This window comes from Lichtheimia ornata, assembly GCF_029851405.1.
Source record: "Lichtheimia ornata isolate CBS 291.66 chromosome Unknown scaffold00018, whole genome shotgun sequence".
NCBI lineage: Eukaryota > Fungi > Mucoromycota > Mucoromycetes > Mucorales > Lichtheimiaceae > Lichtheimia > Lichtheimia ornata.
Genome location: NW_026695338.1, coordinates 77,705 through 98,438, shown reverse-complemented (window position 1 = coordinate 98,438; position 20,734 = coordinate 77,705). Strand labels below are relative to the sequence as shown.

General features: G+C 44.0%; 6 protein-coding genes across 6 annotated transcripts; 4 read left to right on the top strand and 2 right to left on the bottom strand.

Annotated features, from left to right (window-relative positions):
- Window positions 1–7,962: 7,962 nt before the first annotated feature.
- O0I10_004756 (uncharacterized protein) lies at window positions 7,963–10,570 on the top strand (the record flags this gene model as incomplete). Its single annotated transcript, XM_058484808.1, has 8 exons — window positions 7,963–8,141; window positions 8,213–8,307; window positions 8,361–8,370; window positions 8,439–8,671; window positions 8,737–8,769; window positions 8,834–9,032; window positions 9,100–9,184; window positions 9,242–10,570. 8 exons carry the CDS (start codon window positions 7,963–7,965, stop codon window positions 10,568–10,570), a joined length of 2,163 nt encoding a protein of 720 aa, XP_058344307.1.
- Window positions 10,571–10,747: 177 nt separating this feature from the next.
- O0I10_004755 (uncharacterized protein) lies at window positions 10,748–11,943 on the top strand (the record flags this gene model as incomplete). Its single annotated transcript, XM_058484807.1, has 5 exons — window positions 10,748–10,789; window positions 10,856–10,980; window positions 11,037–11,148; window positions 11,210–11,323; window positions 11,386–11,943. 5 exons carry the CDS (start codon window positions 10,748–10,750, stop codon window positions 11,941–11,943), a joined length of 951 nt encoding a protein of 316 aa, XP_058344306.1.
- Window positions 11,944–12,214: 271 nt separating this feature from the next.
- Window positions 12,215–13,423, bottom strand: O0I10_004754 (uncharacterized protein; the record flags this gene model as incomplete). The annotated part of the gene is made up of 7 exons (XM_058484806.1): window positions 12,215–12,342; window positions 12,416–12,454; window positions 12,523–12,637; window positions 12,702–12,782; window positions 12,855–12,960; window positions 13,021–13,178; window positions 13,262–13,423. 7 exons carry the CDS (start codon window positions 13,421–13,423, stop codon window positions 12,215–12,217), a joined length of 789 nt encoding a protein of 262 aa, XP_058344305.1.
- A 3,265-nt stretch (window positions 13,424–16,688) lies between these two features.
- O0I10_004753 (uncharacterized protein) lies at window positions 16,689–17,791 on the top strand (the record flags this gene model as incomplete). The annotated part of the gene is made up of 2 exons (XM_058484805.1): window positions 16,689–17,025; window positions 17,103–17,791. 2 exons carry the CDS (start codon window positions 16,689–16,691, stop codon window positions 17,789–17,791), a joined length of 1,026 nt encoding a protein of 341 aa, XP_058344304.1.
- A 497-nt stretch (window positions 17,792–18,288) lies between these two features.
- O0I10_004752 (uncharacterized protein) lies at window positions 18,289–18,765 on the top strand (the record flags this gene model as incomplete). Its single annotated transcript, XM_058484804.1, has 3 exons — window positions 18,289–18,381; window positions 18,482–18,616; window positions 18,688–18,765. The coding sequence occupies 3 exons, from the start codon at window positions 18,289–18,291 to the stop codon at window positions 18,763–18,765; spliced, it is 306 nt and encodes a 101-aa protein (XP_058344303.1).
- Window positions 18,766–19,111: 346 nt separating this feature from the next.
- Window positions 19,112–20,530, bottom strand: O0I10_004751 (uncharacterized protein; the record flags this gene model as incomplete). The annotated part of the gene is made up of 1 exon (XM_058484803.1): window positions 19,112–20,530. One exon carries the CDS (start codon window positions 20,528–20,530, stop codon window positions 19,112–19,114), a length of 1,419 nt encoding a protein of 472 aa, XP_058344302.1.
- Window positions 20,531–20,734: the final 204 nt, after the last annotated feature.

The following is a 20,734-nucleotide window of genomic DNA, read 5'->3' as shown; positions in this document are numbered from 1 at the left end:
ATTGAAAAGTACAATGTATTGCTCTAATGGGAGATGCAATCGATATGGGAAGTTTCTATCCTTTGGTTGTGCATGGTGCAAAGCTGTGAATGGGCGTGAGATGGTGGTGACGGATTACGCACAAAACATGGAGTTGGATGGTGATGATGGTTGTACATGGTTAACAGGTTGCACAAACGATGATGATAGTAGTATGTAGCTGCCATGGAATAGGATGTGAAGTAGGATAATGATAGCATCAAGCATCAAGGTCAAGTTGACAAGACTTTTTCTCCTCGCGTTCTATATATCCAGATTCTCCCACCCCATGTACCAAACCAATATCCATGTCCATATTCATATCAATAAGAAGTCGTATGTATTGAAGCAAGTTGCTACATGTAAATAAAGCTGCTTCTATACAATGGCTGTCTGCTGTTCACGTAAAAAAGGTTGTGAGACAAGTTGCTGCAGGTAGATTGAGACAATGGAGTAGCTAATGGCAACCACTGGAATGAACGCTGTTACGATTGGTTGTGGCAGAGGATTGTACATACAAGGTGTAGTGTCAAGAAACGCGGCTGTTGTAGTGAGGTGCACACGCCCATGGACTTGCCATTGAGTCAAAGGCAATCGGATCAAGACAATTGTAGGATTGACGTGATGGGTTGAAGCAGGACAATCGTTTACAGATGATAGTTGTACTTGAATGGAGCAACAGTTAAGAATGGGTGGAAGAGACAAGAAGTGGGGAGTGGAAGAGCTGGAAGTTAAGTAGACTTCTCTGTGTTGGATGATGTTTCTTTGTGTGTGCATTGCTCAGTCAAATCCACTCGGATCAAGAAAGTTGAATGATGGGTATCATGGGCTGGAGCAGGACAATCGTTCATATGCATTGGGTTGGGTAAAAGACGTGAATGGGAGGAATGGGCTACTAGCTGGCAGTTTACAAATAACTTTGCAAAATGATTTTTCTGATATTGGATGATACTTCTGTGTTTGAGCGTTTTTCAGTCAAATCCCCTCGGATCAAGAAAGTTGAAGGATGGAGATGATGTGCTGGAGCAGGCGAATCATTCGTATGCTGCAGATTGAGTAAAAAAGGTGAATGGGAGGAAAGGGCTATCAAGTGGCAGTTTACAAATAACTTACCAATTTGATTCTTCTGATATTGGATGATACTTTTGTGTTTCAGCGTTTTTCAGTCAAATCCACTCGGATCAAGAAAGTTGAAGGATGGAAGTGTTGGGCTGGAGCAGGACGATCGCTTGTATGCATTGTGTTGGGAAACAATGGTGAATGGGATCAATGGGCTCTTAGCTGGCAGGTTATGAATAGCGTAAAGAATCATGCATTACCCTTTCGAGTTGCATGATATGCTAGGTTACACAAACACGCCCTTCTGCATTTTCGGCTCTGTCAGGGTCGAGCTACTTCACAATGAACAAAGACCACTTATCATATAGCATCACGCGCACAACATAAAGGCACTTGTATCTTTAAACTTTACAATCAAATGTGGGGTCTTTGATAGCACAATGTGCTCGGCGCGGTCAAAGGAATCTTGTTTGCCAGTTTCAAGTTGATCGTGGCCAATCCCAGATTTCGCAATGTCGCTACCAGCCAAACTGGATCTGGGGGTCGACCTCTTCAACGACGACGACCAAAAAATATTTTTTGGGCTAGTTGCGACATTGAACGTGAAACTTTCACACAAGGTGCTGTTGGCCAGGCCGAGCACATTGCTCTAATAAAACCCCCACGTTTCATTGTAAAGTTTGGAGATACAGGCACCTTTATGTTTGTAAGCGTGATGCTATATGAAGAGTGGTCTTTGTTCATTGTCAAGTAGCTGGACCCTGGCAGAGCAAAAGCTGCAGAGGGTCGTGTTGTGTAACACAGCTACGTTTGCATGAATGAAAGGGTCAATGTATAAGTACTTTATGGATCATCTAGGGACAGGCATGTATTGCTAGCTAACGGCCACTTTTATCCAAGCATCATTGTTGCGAGATCCACTGCATGGGAACGATGCCCCTGCTCTAGACATTCATTTCCATGATTAAAGTAGGTTGATCCGAGCTGATTTGACTGAGCTGCGGTCAAAGAGAGATTACATCACTCTGGACATAAAGCACGCTCGATGTAGCTCAACCGATGTAATCTTGTGTGAGCGTAACTCAACCAAATCAGCTCGGATCAACCTACTTTAATCATGGAAATGAATGTCTAGAGCAGGGGCATCGTCCACCTACAATAGAATGCACAAAAGTTGGGAATGCACAAAAGTGGCTATTAGCTGCCAATGTATGACCTGAAAATGAGGGTTGCGTACCTGTCATGCATTGTCCCTGAAGTCCAAACTTTTTAACCCAGTTACCCAAAGAGGTCCCTCTGCATCTTTTGCTCTGCCAGGGTCCAGCTACTTGACAATGAACAAAGACCACTTCTCATATAGCATCACGCTTACAAACATAAAGGTGCCTGTATCTCCGAACTTTACAATGAAACGTGGGGTTTTGAATAGAACAATGTGCTCGGCTTGGCCAACTGCACCTTGTGTGAAAGTTTCACGATCAAGCTTGCCAATCCCAGATTTCGCAATGTCGCTACCAGCCAAACTGGATCTGGGGGTCGACCTCTTCAACGACGACGACCAAAAAATATTTTTTGGGCTAGTTGCGACATTGAACGCGAAACTTTCACACAAGGTGCTGTTGGCCAAGCCGAGCCCATTGCTCTAATAAAAACCCCACGTTTCATTGTAAAGTTTGGAGATACAGGCACCTTTATGTTTGTAAGCATGATGCTATATGGCAAGTGGTCTTCGTTCAATGTAAGTCGCCGGACCCTGGCAGAGCAAAAGATGCAGAGGGACCTCTTTGTGTAACTCAGCTACTTTGCATGACTGGAAGGATGGAAGGATGATACTGTATACTATTGACAACATCCCATACATTGCGAGCTAACAGCCATTTCCTCATAATCGGCAATGTTGCCCATTCTATGACAGTGGAACGGTGCTCCTGCTTCAGACATTCATTTCCATGATTGGATTATGTTGATCCGAGTTGATTTGGCTGAGCTACGCTCATACAAGGTTACTTCAGTCGAGCAACATAGAGCATGGTTAGATGTGTGGATTGATGTAATCCCTCTTTGGCTGTATCTCGGTCAAATCGACTCGGATCAACATAATCCAATCATGGAAATGAATGTCTGAAGCAGGAGAATCGCCCACATGCCATAGAGTGGACAACAGTGGCTATTGTGAAGAAATGGCTGTTAGCTCGCAATGTACGGGCTTTTGTCAACAGTATATAGTATCATCCTTCCATCCTTCCAGTCATGCAAAGTAGCTGAGTTACACAAAGAGGTCCCTCTGCATCTTTTGCTCTGCCAGGGTCCGGCGACTTACATTGAACGAAGACCACTTGCCATATAGCATCATGCTTACAAACATAAAGGTGCCTGTATCTCCAAACTTTACAATGAAACGTGGGGTTTTTATTAGAGCAATGGGCTCGGCTTGGCCAACAGCACCTTGTGTGAAAGTTTCGCGTTCAATGTCGCAACTAGCCCAAAAAATATTTTTTGGTCGTCGTCGTTGAAGAGGTCGACCCCCAGATCCAGTTTGGCTGGTAGCGACATTGCGAAATCTGGGATTGGCAAGCTTGATCGTGAAACTTTCACACAAGGTGCAGTTGGCCAAGCCGAGCACATTGTTCTATTCAAAACCCCACGTTTCATTGTAAAGTTCGGAGATACAGGCACCTTTATGTTTGTAAGCGTGATGCTATATGAGAAGTGGTCTTTGTTCATTGTCAAGTAGCTGGACCCTGGCAGAGCAAAAGATGCAGAGGGACCTCTTTGGGTAACTGGGTTAAAAAGTTTGGACTTCAGGGACAATGCATGACAGGTACGCAACCCTCATTTTCAGGTCATACATTGGCAGCTAATAGCCACTTTTGTGCATTCCCAACTTTTGTGCATTCTATTGTAGGTGGACGATGCCCCTGCTCTAGACATTCATTTCCATGATTAAAGTAGGTTGATCCGAGCTGATTTGGTTGAGTTACGCTCACACAAGATTACATCGGTTGAGCTACATCGAGCGTGCTTTATGTCCAGAGTGATGTAATCTCTCTTTGACCGCAGCTCAGTCAAATCAGCTCGGATCAACCTACTTTAATCATGGAAATGAATGTCTAGAGCAGGGGCATCGTTCCCATGCAGTGGATCTCGCAACAATGATGCTTGGATAAAAGTGGCCGTTAGCTAGCAATACATGCCTGTCCCTAGATGATCCATAAAGTACTTATACATTGACCCTTTCATTCATGCAAACGTAGCTGTGTTACACAACACGACCCTCTGCAGCTTTTGCTCTGCCAGGGTCCAGCTACTTGACAATGAACAAAGACCACTCTTCATATAGCATCACGCTTACAAACATAAAGGTGCCTGTATCTCCAAACTTTACAATGAAACGTGGGGGTTTTATTAGAGCAATGTGCTCGGCCTGGCCAACAGCACCTTGTGTGAAAGTTTCACGTTCAATGTCGCAACTAGCCCAAAAAATATTTTTTGGTCGTCGTCGTTGAAGAGGTCGACCCCCAGATCCAGTTTGGCTGGTAGCGACATTGCGAAATCTGGGATTGGCCACGATCAACTTGAAACTTTCACACAAGGTGCTGTTGGCCAAGCCGAGCACATTGCTCTAATAAAAACCCCACGTTTGATTATAAAGTTTAGAGATACAAGTGCCTTTATGTTTTACATATGCTGTAAGCGTGATGCTATATGATAGGTGGTCTTTGTTCCATATCAATCACTTCCATACTAGAGCCAAGATGCAGATGGACTTCTTTGTGTAACAGAGCAAAAAAAAGGTCGGGACGTCAGGGCTAATGCTATTGGTGGAAGAGCGCATAATGGATCCTTTCCCCCTATACGACATCGAGAGTAATTGTCCGCCTATGGTAGTCCGTATGGAAATGGTTCGTTCTTATATAAGGTTGCATCAGATGGCGTTAGTTGAAATATGGGCATAGGTAAGCATGGCATGTCCATGTACTCTGTATCACATTGTATCACAGCTCACTCTTTCTTGAGCATAATGAATTAAGCTTACAATGAGCCAAGCTTCTTAGGTAATAATAGCAGGCACTATCTTGAGCATCTTCACTCTCGAATTTAGTATCTTTGCAATACAAGAGTACTATTATCTTTCGACTATCAGCTTGTAAACTAAGAAGTGTTATATAGGGAATGTAACAATGTTGTTGTGACAAAAGAATAAAAGCATCTTGATACGATGATGTAGATGAACCAATCTCGCTTCCCGACCTTCAAACTTGCATCCCCCCTTCAATCCAGAAACCAACCAAGCGATCCACATCTTGCACACATGAGCTGATAGCACGATACCCTTCTCAGCATTATGTTGAATCCAATTTTCATTCAATGAACAATTCGAAGAAAAGCACATGGTAGAGTAGATGTTTATAAAGTAAATATGATAGCAACAGCATTGGGGATTGAATAAGATACGTGTGAATCACATAGACTTGATAGGGATCATTGTGCCATTGTATTCTCGGTGGGTGCCGTCATATAAACATTCTTCATCCACGTTGCAAAATAGCTGCTGCATGCATTGAATCGAGTATTCCAGTATCATGCATGGCTGTACAACGCCCTTCGTCAATTCCATCCCATCCATCACCAACCTCCGCGGTATCCACGTGACACAATCCATCGTTCCTGCTGACGACGCGCCCAAGTAAGCAAAGCAGCATTCTGGATTTCTCATCATTGCACTTGTTTTCATCTCCATCCACCATAACCACTGTAAGTCCATAAGAAAGTACCATCATGTGATCGCTGCTGATATGCTTCCTTTTCCATCCTGCTGTTGGTCTGCCTCTTTCTTGGTCATTTTCCATCGTAGCTCAACCAGGTGAAGATTGCTTGTATTGCCGTGTATTTGATATCTGATAAGGCATCATCCATTGGAATTCGTATATACCAAAGCAAGTTTGCTGCAAGTAACTTGAAACCATCGAGTAAAGACCTTCCTAATGGCAGCTGCTGTTACGTTTGGTGGTGGCAGAGGGGTGTGCAAGAACGTGTGTTGCAATAGAGTGACAATGTTGTGAATGCTGTTTGAGACAATGAAGTAAAGACCTTGCAAATAGCGACTGCTGTTACGTTTGATTGTGGTCGAGGATTGTACAAGAGAACGTGAAGAAGTCAAGAGCCCCGGGTGTTGTAGTGAGGGTGCACACGCCATGGACCTGCCATTGAGTCAAAGGCAATCGGATCAAGGCAATCGTAGGGTTGACATGATGGGTTGAAGCAGGACAATCGTTCGCTTGTAGTAGTTGTATACTTGATTGGGACCAACAGTTGAGAATGGGAGGAAGAGCAAGACGCGGGACGTGGAAGAAGTGGAAATTAAACAGGCCATCATACACTGCCCTACAAATTCATGCACACGGCCCATCAAACCTTGATATTGAGATTGCCTCTCTCGAACCTGAAACTTTCACGCGAGGTGCTCTTGGTCCTGCTGATCATGTTTTTCTAAAAAAGACCCCATGCTTCATTGTGAAAACTTTGAATGGGAGGGTACAAATCAGAGACATAAGTAGTGCGGACGATCCATGAGCTTGAGACTACCCATCTCAAGCTTGAAACTTCCACACAATACGCTCTCGCACACGCTGATCAATTTCGTACTCATAAAACCTATACGATCATTATGAAAATCTTGAGAAACAGGTACCTTTATGTTTTATATACCTATACTCCTGCAATAAGCGTGATGGAGCTGTTACTGCTAATTGATTGTGCCGAGAGCACTATAGGTAGAATGCTCTCGGCGTGAACACGTGGTGGTTACACCCGCGTTGTTGACAGAGGTTGCTGCATAAATGGCACTGTATCCTATCATCAAGTTTTGGGCAGTGGAATTACCATTATCAAATATGGGTAAAGCAAAGCTAAGGGTTGCAGGTTTCTATAAAATGAATACTACGAGATTGTAATAGGGGGGTTGCATAAACGAGTATGTAGGTTTATTGTAAAATCATTACTCGATACGTAGCGTTAAGCCATTCAACGAGAAATCAAAAGTTTACGAGTGAAGCCAGAAAGCTGCGGCCGCTTTCTTATACATAATTGTGATATCACCAGCTTTCAAATACGTACATACATAGCATGGCTCGTTTTGCAGGAGTCTCGTACCATTTGTACCACAAAGCCGCCATCTGAGTTTTCCAAAATCACACACGACACAAACGTTGGATAGCAAGAGTAACCTTCATTGACACAGCATTCAAGGCCGACATGCACATGTATTAGGTCATCAGATTGTGTCCCATCTAGTCACCGGAAATGAATTGATATCCCGCTTTGACAGCTTGAATAACGCGTTTTAGGTGGCCCATCATAGATGAGACGTTTAGTAATATGATTATTTCCCACACTGTGTACTTCCAACTATATACTAGTACAAAGTACCCCAAAAGGGTCGTGGTCGATCCACATTGCACAAGCAAAGTTGAATGAAGGAAAGGGCAACGGGAGAAACCTATAGCCCGCTGGCTCCTGGTTTTCCAAAATGTAACACCGAGCGGCATATCTTCCTTAGTAAGAAGTGACCCACCCAATGGGATTACACATTAAAATCAAGTTTCATTGGCTGTCATTGTTCACAGCAAGATTAATAAGCTCTCTAGAATTCCAGCAGATGTTTGCTTTACAGAACGGTGGTCATAGTTGCACAGGCAAGTGTCACATCTCGGGTCATGCCGCGCCCAGCTACTACTGCTCTCCTTGATTTGACGGATAAGCTGCAGCAATAACCATCATCAGCAGCAGTGTGCGACATCGGGTTGATGAAAACTTATTATAAAAAATCAATGATGTTGATTCTTAAGGAACCACACTTTCTCTTCTTTCTCCCTACTCTTTGTCATGAAGGCTGGGTCAATCTTGAGCGCCATTATTAGCATCTCACTGGCAGTGCAGCATGTTGCATGCGCACAGGATACAGGCGAATGTGCATTTAACAAGCAACAAGGTGACTCCAAGAGCGCCCAATTGGAGGAATTCACCGTGAACAATGCCGGTCAGCAAGAAGCAACCAACTTTGGGTATGACATTGATACAAACAGCTATGTTTATTTCAACATGTACTCACACACTATCGATCATTCTATCAAAGGCAACTCGTAAACAACACCGATTCCCTGAAAGCTGGACTTGGTGGCCCTACACTCTTAGAAGACTTTGCGATGCGTGAAAAGATTATGCATTTTGGTACGTGAATTGAGTAGTTTTATACAAAACAAAGACTAACATTCATAATGTAGATCATGAACGGTAAGATAACAAAGCAACAGCTTACAACACAAAAGAAGGAGTATGAACAAAATCTTTCTTTGTTGTAGTATTCCAGAACGTGCGGTGCATGCTCGTGGTGTGGGTGCACATGGTTATTTTGAAACGTATGATGACTGGTCCAACATCACAGCTGCCAAGTTTTTACGTACCCCAGGACACAAAACGCCTGTCTTTGTTCGTTTCTCAACCGTGTTGGGATCTCGTGGCTCACCTGATACAGTAAGAGATGTACGGGGTTTTGCTACTCGCTTTTACACCGAGGAGGGCTTGTTCGATCTTGGTCAGTATGGCGAATGACAACAATTTGCTGTAACACGTACACTAAACCTTGTACATGTTGTATAGTTGGCAACGCGATTGCTCCTTTCTTTATACAGGGTATGAATGCAATTCCTTCTCACGACAATACCACGATCATCTCACAAGTAATCTTCGATTATAGATGCCATCAAATTCCCTGATTTGATTCATGCAGGAAAACCTGAGCCTGATACCGAAGTGCCCCAAGCTGGTACAGCTCACCAAACAGCATACGACTTTTTTGCAGAATTCCCAGAGACCCTGCACACCGTTTTTTGGGCTCTCTCAGGTCGTGGTATTCCGAACAGCTTACGTCAGGTGGAAGGTTTTGGTGTTCACACGTAAGGAACTTACGATAATTGTATCATTCAATCAGCCTTGTTGCTTACATACCTATCACCTTTACAGCTTCCGGTTGATTAACGAGGATGGGGAATCTAACTTTGTTAAATTCCACTGGAAGCCATTACAAGGTTTATCCAACATGCTTTGGGTAGGTCTCATCACGTAATACCATTGTCAACTTTTTGCTTACGTTAGCCTCTTATAGGATGAAGCACAAAAGGTGGCTGGTCATGATATCGATTTCCATCGCAACGACTTATACACAGCCATCAACAATGGCGATTATCCAGAGTGGGAATTTGGCGTACAAATCATTCCTGAGAAGGATGCCGACAAGTATGACTTTGACCTTACCGATCCCACCAAAATTGTTCCCGAATCGCTTGTACCAGTAAAGACTATCGGCAAGATGGTGCTTAATCGGAACGTTGACAACTACTTTTCCGAGACTGAGCAAGTTACTTTCCACCCAGGTCACGTGGTGCGTGGTATTGGATTTACCAATGATCCCTTGTTGCAAGGTCGTTTGTTCAGCTATCTTGACACACAGCTCAATCGCATGAGCAGTCCCAATTTCATGCAAATCCCAATCAATCGCCCTATCAACAAAGTTCACAACAACCAACGTGATGGTTACATGCAGCAAAACATCTACAAAGGCAATGTGGCATACCACCCTAATGGTCTACAAGATAACACTCCATCCATGGTTGAGCCTAAAGATGGTGGTTACATTGATTACCCTGAGAAGATTGTTGGCACCAAGCAACGTGGCAGATCGGCCAAATTCTTTGATTATTACTCTCAAGCACGTTTATACTACAACTCATTGACGAAAGCCGAGCAACAGCAAATGGTCGATGGTCTACGTTTTGAGATTGGCAAGAGCAAGTCCCTTGATGTACGCAAGCGAATGATTGGTGTGATTAATCAAGTTGACAATGATTTGGCATGCCGTATTGCTAAGCGTATCAATGTTGATTGCCCTGATAAGGTTGCTGATAATGATGGCACCAAGACGACTGGTTTATCCATTGAACATTTCCCCAAGCCAAACAACATTCGTACACGTACCGTTGCCATTCTCACTGCCCCTGGCACTGACGCTGATGAAGCACAAGCCATGTTTGACTATCTCAAGGATCAAGGAGCTTACCCCACTCTCATTGGTGTCAACCTTGGTGAGCAAGATGGCCTTAACATCACAAGCACCTACATGCACACTGCCTCTGTTCTCTTTGATGCGGTGTATGTGCCTGGCGGCAGCAAGGGCATCGATACTCTTACAGATGACCTTACTCAGTTCCCTTATGATGAACCCAAGATGTTTGTTATTGATGCCTTCCGCCACTGTAAGCCCATTGCAGCTACTGGTGAAGGTGTTGACTTTGTCAACGATGCTATCAGCTCCGTCAAGATCTCGAATAAGGAAGGCATTGTCACTGGCAAATCGGTGGATGGTATTACTGGTGACTTTAAGAAGGCTCTCATCCATCAGCGTTTCTGGTCTCGCTTAACACTTGACAAGCAATAGATAATCCATGTAGGCTTTAATAAATGATACAATAAAAGTTTCTTTTAATGCTATTTCAATGTCGGAATTACACGTGAAAGAGAGCAAGTTCGGTGATTGTAAATCACCCGCACGAGCCGATTATGTGTGTGTCAGCGCATTTCTTCCTGAGAAGCTACAAAACGAGGGGAAATACTCATGTTTGTCAAGTTCAGAACTGAAGGATTCAATGGCTATTCCGTAAGCATCTTACACTCGCATATGATTCCCAGGTTGACATTCTCTTGACTGACCCTTTTGAATTAGGTGAAATGGAGCCCATTCTTTGAAAACAAGTTGGCTGTTGCCTCCTCTTCTAATTTCGGCCTTGTTGGTAATGGACGCCTTTGGCTTTTGGGCGTAGGACCTGAGGGCATTGTTGCAGAGCGAGTGTAAGTACTGGGTTATGGGAAAACATGCGCATGCATGCTTATACACCATTGTTTAGTTACGATACCCAAGATGGCTTGTTTGATATTGCATGGAGTGAAGTCAATGAGAATCAGCTTGTTACTTCCAGTGGTGATGGATCCATCAAGCTTTGGGATGCAACATTGGCGGTAAGAATGAGCATTGTTAGTAATAGATGATGTTGGGGCTTACGCGTGTATTTGGATATAGGATTTCCCCATTCAGAATTGGCAAGAACATCAACGTGAAGTGTTTTCAGTGGATTGGAACTTGATTACCAAAGACATCTTCTCGAGTGGCTCTTGGGATCACACTGTCAAGATTGTAAGTGGGGCATGGATGACAATAATGGCTATAGTAAATGGCTTACGTATTACTGGATATAGTGGAACCCGCAAGCTCCTCGATCCTTGCAAACATACACGGAGCATACCCATTGCGTATACAGCACAGCATGGTCACCTTACAATCCCACATTGCTTATGTCCGGCTCAGGTGACCAAACCGTCAAGGTGTGGGATATCAAGAGTCCACGTTCAGTACAGACGATTCGTGCACATCACAACGAAGTTTTGTCGGTGGATTGGAACAAATATCAAGACAACATGTTGGTAACTGGATCTGTGGATCGTACCGTCAAGGTGTGGGATATGCGACGACCCGATCGTGAAGTGGTGTGCCTTGCAGGTCATGAATACGCTGTTCGACGTGTCAAATGTTCGCCACATAGACCCAACGTTGTTGCAAGTGCAGGATATGATATGAGTGTTCGTTTCTGGGATACGGCAGCACCCCCTGGTCGCAATATGATGGAGGTTCATGATGCTCATACTGAATTTGTCCTTGGCGTTGACTTTAATCTTTACATGGAAGGCCAGGTTGCCACATGTGCTTGGGACGAGAACTTGCATGTATTTATGCCCCCATCACTCCTTCGTCGGTAGATCCATATCCTCGTATTCCCAACATTCTCTCTCTCTTATTCTTGTATACTCGCCACTCACGCACACGAACTTACGTTTTTATCTTGTCAATACAACATTTGTACATGTCTTGGTTTTTCTTTACTTATGTGGGGGTAATGCATGACTTTGCATCAATGTTACACAATCGTATTTGTTCATGCGTCATTGTTGGTATTGGATGGCGTACAATAATGCACACGCATCTTTTTCCTTTATTGCCGTCCGAATAGTGGTTATAGTGGAGGATGAATTATGTTGTCTTGTTGGGTACTTTTGACTTGGAAGGAAACCGTTTACGGAGTGATCGCAACATCAAACCAAACCAGTAAACGTTCAAGAAGCTCGTCACAACATTAGCAGTGCCATACACGATCCAATCTAAGAAAGCATTACCCATTACATAAGCATCTTCCAATGGGCCCATATTATCATCCATTCCTTCATCACTTACATCGGAGAGGGATTAGCTCCTTGACTGCATAAATATCGACTAGTTGAGAGGAAGAAGCAGCTTACATTAGGAGTCTGCATTACCACGCATCTTTCAATACCACTTACTCCATAACAGATATGACATGTAAAAACCGACTACGATCCGCGCCATGAAAAAAGTGAAGATCAAAATGATACCATTCACGAGCTGAAGTTTGCTACCGGTCCAGCCGAGCTTATCCTATGTATCATGGATGCAACCGGTTGTTAGCAATGATCAATTATTGAATAAACATGATACATACCATGAACCAGTTGAAGTTTAAAAAGGGGGTACTTGCTTCATACAACAAAAAGATGGAGCCGTAGTAGTTGATGAATGGGCGCTGTTTGATAGGTCATAATGGCGTTAATTAAGCATATAAGGCTAAACGGCTTGTTATTGGTTGTTGGCTTACATAGGAAAAGAAAATGACCACGAATCCAGCGATGCCGTGAAACACCATGCCTATGCCTTGATACTTTATGTAACGGATAGCCTGTATGATGTCCCAAACAAAATAGCTTGAAGTACTGTAAGACACCCTTTTCGCTCATGGTATTCCCCCCTTTTCCTTCTCTTACCCGCATGACAAGGAATACAAGGTAGCTGCATATGCACTGTATCCAAAAATCTTGTTTTTAGCCAGCTCACCATCCATAAGAATGATGATGGAACCAATCGATATCATAGTTGAATGGCAAAATGAGACCACGTGGATATGCCAGTTTGTGGGTGTGTACTATAACGGTTGATCGGTGTGTGTGTCAAATTATAGATCAAGCATGATGCGGGGTTTTGGTTTTGTTGGAAGAGAGAACTTACGCCTTTGAAATACTGGAATGTCTTTGGAAACAGCAAGGGTGATAGGCATCGAGACAGTTCAAAGATGATGCTGCATAATAAAGTTGATAGTAGGATTTCTTGCCAGTGGTATCGTAGTGTCGGTAATTCAAGGAAATCGCAAATCGAATCCAGTGATATCATTGTGTGAATTATGTTTATGTGTGTGTGAGAGAAAGGGAAAAAAGAGAGAGCAAAGTAAAAGACAAGCTGTTTGGCACGAGTTATAATGTTCTTTAATGAGAGAAGGAATCCAAGAGCCGACCCCCTCGCTTTGGGGGATGCACATCCTCGGCTATTACCCGGAAGCCCTCGCAGACTGTCACTTTCAACACATGATCCAACACACACACACACACACAATGCATATGTCTGGCATTCGCATTGCCCACACACAACCCCTCATTCCCCACAACCCCACTTTCACGTTGCTTTCTTCCTATCTAAACCCACGAGCCTTTACATAGTTTTCCTTTTCTCTTTCTCTCTCATCTACTTTGTAATGTCAAGACTTGATATTCTCCTCGGAGCATTCTGTACCGATTGAACAACTCGCCCCATTGCCAAGAAGCGCACACGTTGGTTCACTCCCAGTTAAAAATAAATCGCTGCTATCTTTTTAGGAAGGAATAAGCCGACGATGATGACTCTTGGCAAAAAGCATGCATACCCAAACCTCTTTTGCATCCTTGGCTTGATAACAAGAACGTAGTAGCACCTGACCTGGTTATATATTGCTTCATCAATTTGCACACACACACACACGTTGTCTCTCCTTATGTCCAAAAACGGGTGCATGGGATACAATGCAACATTTCATTGGTGCATATTAAAGGGGCTCATGACATGATGGATCGCTCGAAATTTAAGGTCGCACGAGATAACAGCACGCCATAATGTGTGGGGGAGAATAAGGCTTGTGTTTAGTGAAAAGTGGGAAAGAAAGGAGGAGCATGGTAATCCGTTACAACCATGTTGACAAGTGACGGGGCCACGCGAGAATGATGCGATGTGATTCGATGCGGGGGAACTCTGCCGATCCGAATAAAAAGATTATACATCGCCACCAACAGCACGATCGCTGAGCAAAAGGTGACCCTGATAGATGATGAGATGGCACAATTTTTGTCCGTAGAGAACAAGGCGTCATCACATCACTGACCATTGCACGCAGTGGCGCGCTACGGCGCCACCAAGTGGTACAAGTAGCTAAAGATCTCTATTTTTGCACGCATCACCATGGTGATCACAAGACGTATCCAAGACAACAAAGCACAAAGCCTATACGTATGTTCACGCAAAAATGTCTTGTGTTCTTTTCGCACACACGCTTATGCAAAAGATTCTAAATGAGAAGCGCGCACATTCGCATGTTACAGTAGAACCATCTTTAATACAGGTAACCAATCATCTTGTGCGATCAAGTTCTGTGCATTTCATGTTGCTGGCTTTTTGTCAAATGCGGAGAATTTCGTGCACACTCAGCACAATCACCATTGTTCCTTTGAATGGTGCAAGGAACATTCGATGACTGATAATGTATGATTTTGGAAGCTATATGGGAAGTATGTAATAGTGACACCTATGAATCTTTCACCCGAAACAAAAAGCGGTTCAGGGCCCACTTCCTTTGTGTAGTGTATGTACATGTTGTGCCACCCACATCAATGCAAACAAGAAAAGCGGTCGACACATGGGTTAAAGTTGGTTCATTTTATCGCGAACATGCCCACCCAGGTTTCTATTTGAGGATATTGCTAGTGGGGGAGCAAAAGTCGCATGACCATGCACCTGATCACGTAGTGTTTAAAGTGTACCATCATCATCATCTGCATACGCACAATAAGATAACGCAGCAGCAGCACGCGACATTGACATCGGAAGGCTATTTACCGACTCTGTGGTTATCGCTCCCATCCGAATAAAGATGATGCCTTTTTTTCATTGGGGGGATGAAGTAAAGGGAAAAGGATATGCAAACCAACCATGCGGTGTCATTCAATCACTCAGCGTCCTTGTATCACACCCCCCGTAAAAGTGCACTTCTTTTTGCTACAACATCTCTTAAACGCCTTCACATCTTTATAGCCAACCACGATCCTCCCCCAATGCGCGATTATTGCCACAATGGATGCCGCACCCCCAAAATGCCATGACCATATCTCCGTTCCCCTTTTTGTTTTTTCGCTTTTTATGTTGATGATGCTTCCAAAACCACGTGCCCCCCTGACATGCAGGATTCCAAGTGACAAAATGTATGAAACAGCATAGCCACGTGGCATTAGAGACAAAGAGTAAATAAAACCAGCGAATGGCATTGCATGTTGCTCCTTGATGTGAGCGAAAATAGAAACAGTGATTAAAATACACAATCAGAAGTGTGGTGGAAATTAAGAAGCGCCATCAATCAGAGATCACACATTTACCTTTGTATGGCTCGCAATACGCGTGTAAACATTCCCCGCTTGTGTAGAGCGCCATTTCACATGTATAATGCGCGCAAGTATAGCTAGTATGGACTTATCGTGTATCGGGATCTGCCCTTTTTTGCTGAGCAAACAAATCGACGCATTACAAAAAGCAGCATTAGGCTTCAAGCAGTGAGAGGGCCATCATTTTCGGTTACACCAAATCGCATCGGCAAATAGGATAAAGGTATGATGTCAACGGGGGGAGGGCCAGCCAAGCGGAAAGCCACTTTACAGGCCTGCAATTGGTCTAACGCCATTGCTCTATATGGCACAACGAGGCTTTTGCGTCCAAATGCAGTAATTGCCTTCTCGTCAGAAAGTTTCCCCTTCCCTTGCTTGCCTACATGTTGTACATGTAAACGCACGAGCATATACATCTTGCTTCTGTATAGAACCTTGGAGTTCTAGAATACCACTTTAGATGGATTCAGAAGGTGACATACATCATGAAGCCAACGTATATCCATGAGGGGATCATTGTTGTAAAGGGAATGATTACGTTCATACGCACCATGTTGACAGCTAAAAAATAAACGCGACAGTGTTTGTTTGTGGGGGACGGGTCTGTGTGTTGTGTAAAAAGTAAAACGCACGCGGGTGTTGTGTTGTACCCCCTTGTAAGATGCTCCATATCTTTTTGCTTGCACACTTACTCCTCCTCCACCTTGTCTTGCGGCTGTGGCCCGCCGCTTTGGGACCAGTGACCTATCATTTGAAAGCCAGCTGCATGCATCCCGGATATGGCACTTACACATCACATCCTTCCAAAGGTTATATAAGAACACCATGACCTCCAGCCCAAACACGGCTTTTTCCCGACCAAGATTTATCCTTGACAATTCTCTTTATCCTATTCCCTTTTCCTTTCATTGTCAATTGAGAATAGCACTTGTACCTTAACCCAACAACCTCCCCCAAACTTCTTTAACTTATTGCGAATGTCCACTCCATTCTTTGTATCTTCGAACGAAATCCTTCTTGGTGACAACCTATTTGCCAATTCAACAGAATGTGCCAATACCACTACCAATACTACTTGTATTCCCAACAACCAACAACAGGACCCTACTATCATGTCTACTTCTTGTTTTCCTCATGAATACGATCCTACCATTACTACAGGATCACTATCACCTTCCTCTGCTGCTGTTCCCATTGCTATTCCTTCCACTACAAATCACTCTACCCTTTCTTACTCTCATCCCCACAATAACAGTTTGCTGTCACCATTTTCTGCAAGCGACGAGAGCCTGTATTCATTTTCACCTGAAAATGGTAAGTTGACTCCCGACAACAGGAGCGCAATTTGATCCGACCCGAATTGTTGGTTGTCTTACAGAATAACGTTTTAGATACCAGCTTTGCTCCTTCTTCATTTGGATCATCCATGGCTGATTTGATGTTTACCGATGACACCACCACCACCACCAATGTCAGTAACAACACAACAATGCTGCAGGATCAGCATGACTTTTGCCTTAACGAATTGCTTGGCAGCCCTGTGTCATTCAACATGCAGCCATCCTCTTTTGATCAGCAGCAAATGTCAATTTCATCACCTGCCATGAGTAGCACCAGTAGCTGTATGCTTATGCAACATGATATGGTGTCGCCCGCTATGTCACATTTTGAAACCACCCCGTTCCTGGATCACATGGAGCTAGGCACCACCTCTCTTACAACTCCTCAAATGGGTTATCTTGATCCTACTAGCATGATGGCGCCATCAACTATGTCTTTACCATCATCATCATCATCACCATCTTCTTCATCTTCATCGGGCACAAAGAAACGTCGTCGAGGAACTGGTCCACGTATCCATTATTGTCCCCATTGTCCTCACACAAGCAACCGTGCCAATAACATGAAGGAGCATGTCCTTACTCATGATCCCAATCGTCCCAAGAATCATCTTTGCCCTTTGTGTGGCAAGCGATTTGCTCGAAAGCACGATATGAAACGTCATGCAAAATCACCACACCCTTCACCGGTATCTTGCAATGCCTCAACCTTGTCGTCGTCACCCTCATTCCAGCTGTAAAGTCATTTCCAATCTACCGGTCGTCTCCCTTTCCACAGTGCTTTTTTTCGCTTGCTCGCATACATGTTTCCTTTTTCATTTGTATAATGTTTGCCTCCTCTATAGAAGTTTTCATCCATCCTCTTTTTTTTAAGTACGCCTCCGCTTGCCATATATATAGCCTTCCACATACATACATGCCCCTGTTATTTTCTTTTTTACATATAAACCTTGTACAGTAAGCTCTTTATCTATCTATACTATCAAAGGATGCCATGCATTTGATATCAGGTGTTGAATAACATGCGATGTACATATAGATAGGATAATGATGAATGATGCATTTATTATAAGCAACCACCAAAGCAAAGGGGGGCAAGTGGCTGGCTGGATAGAGTGAATGGGTTGATTGGATACATTTCATTCTCAGCTGAAGGAAGGTGAGTGGCGGGCTGCTTTACCTGACATAGCCATCCACAGCGCATCGATCCTTCCTCCCTTCTAATCAATAACAGCAAATGGTCGCTCCCAAGTCTGGCATCGCTGTTGGCATCAACAAAGGCCACATCACCACTCGCCGTGAACTCAAGCAGAAGCCTTCCCAACGTCGTGTATGTAGATGGATGGATAAATGGATGGATGGATGGATGGATGGATTGGATAGGTCGTTTTGGAGTCCATGGCATTGACATTGGTTGCTTTCACCATTAGGCTATCGGCAAGCGCACTGCTTTCGTCCGCAGCATCGTCCGTGAAGTTGCTGGCTTTGCCCCCTACGAGCGTCGTGTCATGGAATTGATCAAGAACTCCCGTGATAAGCGTGCCAAGAAGCTCACCAAGAGAAGAGTAAGTTGACTTTGCTTGCTCATAAGATTGCACGTTTCAATGACTGACCTCTTGTCCTTGGTTTATAATAGCTCGGTACCTTCGTCCGTGCCAAGAAGAAAATCGATGAGCTTCAAGGTGTTATTGCCGAGTCTCGTCGTCAGCACTAAGCAGTATTCTACACGCTCAACATGTCACAATAAACTACTGGATTTCATTTCAGCAGCACCTATACGACGTTCTTTTCTTATCGACAAATTCATTCAAATACACGACCCCCCATTTACATCATTATCATGACACGTTATTGGACACAAAGGAGAGAGAGAGAAAGAGAGAGAGAAAAGTGTGTGAAAGCGTACGATTGTGGAAACTTTTTTCTTTATCTGCAAGAAACACAACAATTATCATGGGCAAACGTATGTAAAAAGAGCAACGATGTATGGGTAAAAGCAAGAGATGGGGAATATGGATGGAAGCTTGTATGTATATAAGCAAAGTGGAAAGTGAGCAGGATTAACAACCAACACTGCCTGTTGCAGCATCATTTTGGGACCAGCTAAGCATGTGATGCATTGATGGTGCTGATGAGGAGGACATGGGAGGAAGTGCGGTTGATGAGGGAGGTGGCAACATTGTGGCAGAATGATGGTGGTGGTGTGATGATGATGATGAATGCTGCTCTTGGTATGATGAAGATGGAGGAGGAGGAGGATGCATTAAATCAACAAAGGACATTGATGATCGTTGTTGATCTTGACGCTGTTGTTGACTATATCGAGATTCGCGTCGTTCATGTGTCTTGAGATGCTGTGTTAAGTTATCTGAACGTGAAAATGTCTTGTGACAACCTTGGTATGTGCAACGGAAGGGACGTTCCATCGTATGAATTCGCATATGACGCTTGAGATGTTCGAGTCGTTTGAATCTTCGTTGACAATCAGGCTGTGTACATACATGCTGCTTTTCATCATCAGATGACGAAGATGCTGCAGGTGAAGGTGATGCATCAACCATGGTATTATGCTGTCGATGATGTTCATTCAAGAACGATGACATTGTTGGCTCTGTAGGTGGTGCTGGTGCTGGACGACGATCCATCACCGATGGCAAATGAGGAGGTGGTGGAGGTGGTGGAGCATGATAAGCTCGGTATCGATGATGGTCGTCATAGGAATGAAAAGAAGATGGAGGTGGCGGAGGTAAAGTGGGTGGAGGTGATGGATGATGTTGTGGCTCCAATGATGTTTGTGGAGGTGCAAAAGGATCATCAGTGCTAGGACGCTTTTGATGATGTTGTTGCTCAATGGCCTTTTTGGTATGGGTTCGATAGTGGGCATGAAAGTTGTCGGAGCGACTAAAACGCTTGCCACAACCTGGATAAGGACACCCATGTGGACGTTCTCCTGTGTGCACTAACATGTGCCGCTTGAGATGCTCATACCGCTTAAAACTCCATCCACAATGCGCATATGTGCAAACATGCTTATTTTGTTTGTTAGGTTGTCGTCGCGAGGCAGGAGTACGTTCCGAAAATGACATGGATCGTTGCTTTTGCACATCAGCTGTCCAATAAGGATGACGATGGTATTCTTCCACCAAGGCTCCTGTTGATGACCTTCGTTCTTGACCATTGTCAAATGATGACATTAACCGCGCAGGCACAGCTGATGATGAAGGCTGTGTAGCGTGATGATGATGATGATGCGTGTATGCTAAAGGGCTACTCATTTCTGAAGATGACGAAGATGGAAACTTGCGTTTGAAAGATGGATGATTCATAGATGGTGATACGGAAGGCGTAAGTGGTGGCGATAACACATGGTCGGAATCGTGATGAAGGTGTGAAGGTGGAGGTAAAGAAAAGGCATTATGAGATGGATGATGTTGTTGACGTGGTGGGTCAAAGCAACAAGCAGCAGTAGAAGAATCCATAATAATTGATGTTATAGAAGAAAAAGGAAAAGGGGTGGATCAAGAGTGAAAGTGCAAACGCGAAGTTGGTGGTATATAAATGAACAACACAAACTTTGCAGTTGACGGGGATCTGCGATGGTCCCTTCCACAAACACACCCTGACCCCTTTATCCCCTTACCACTCCTTCCTACTCACTCCACTCCCCCCCCCCCACACCCCAT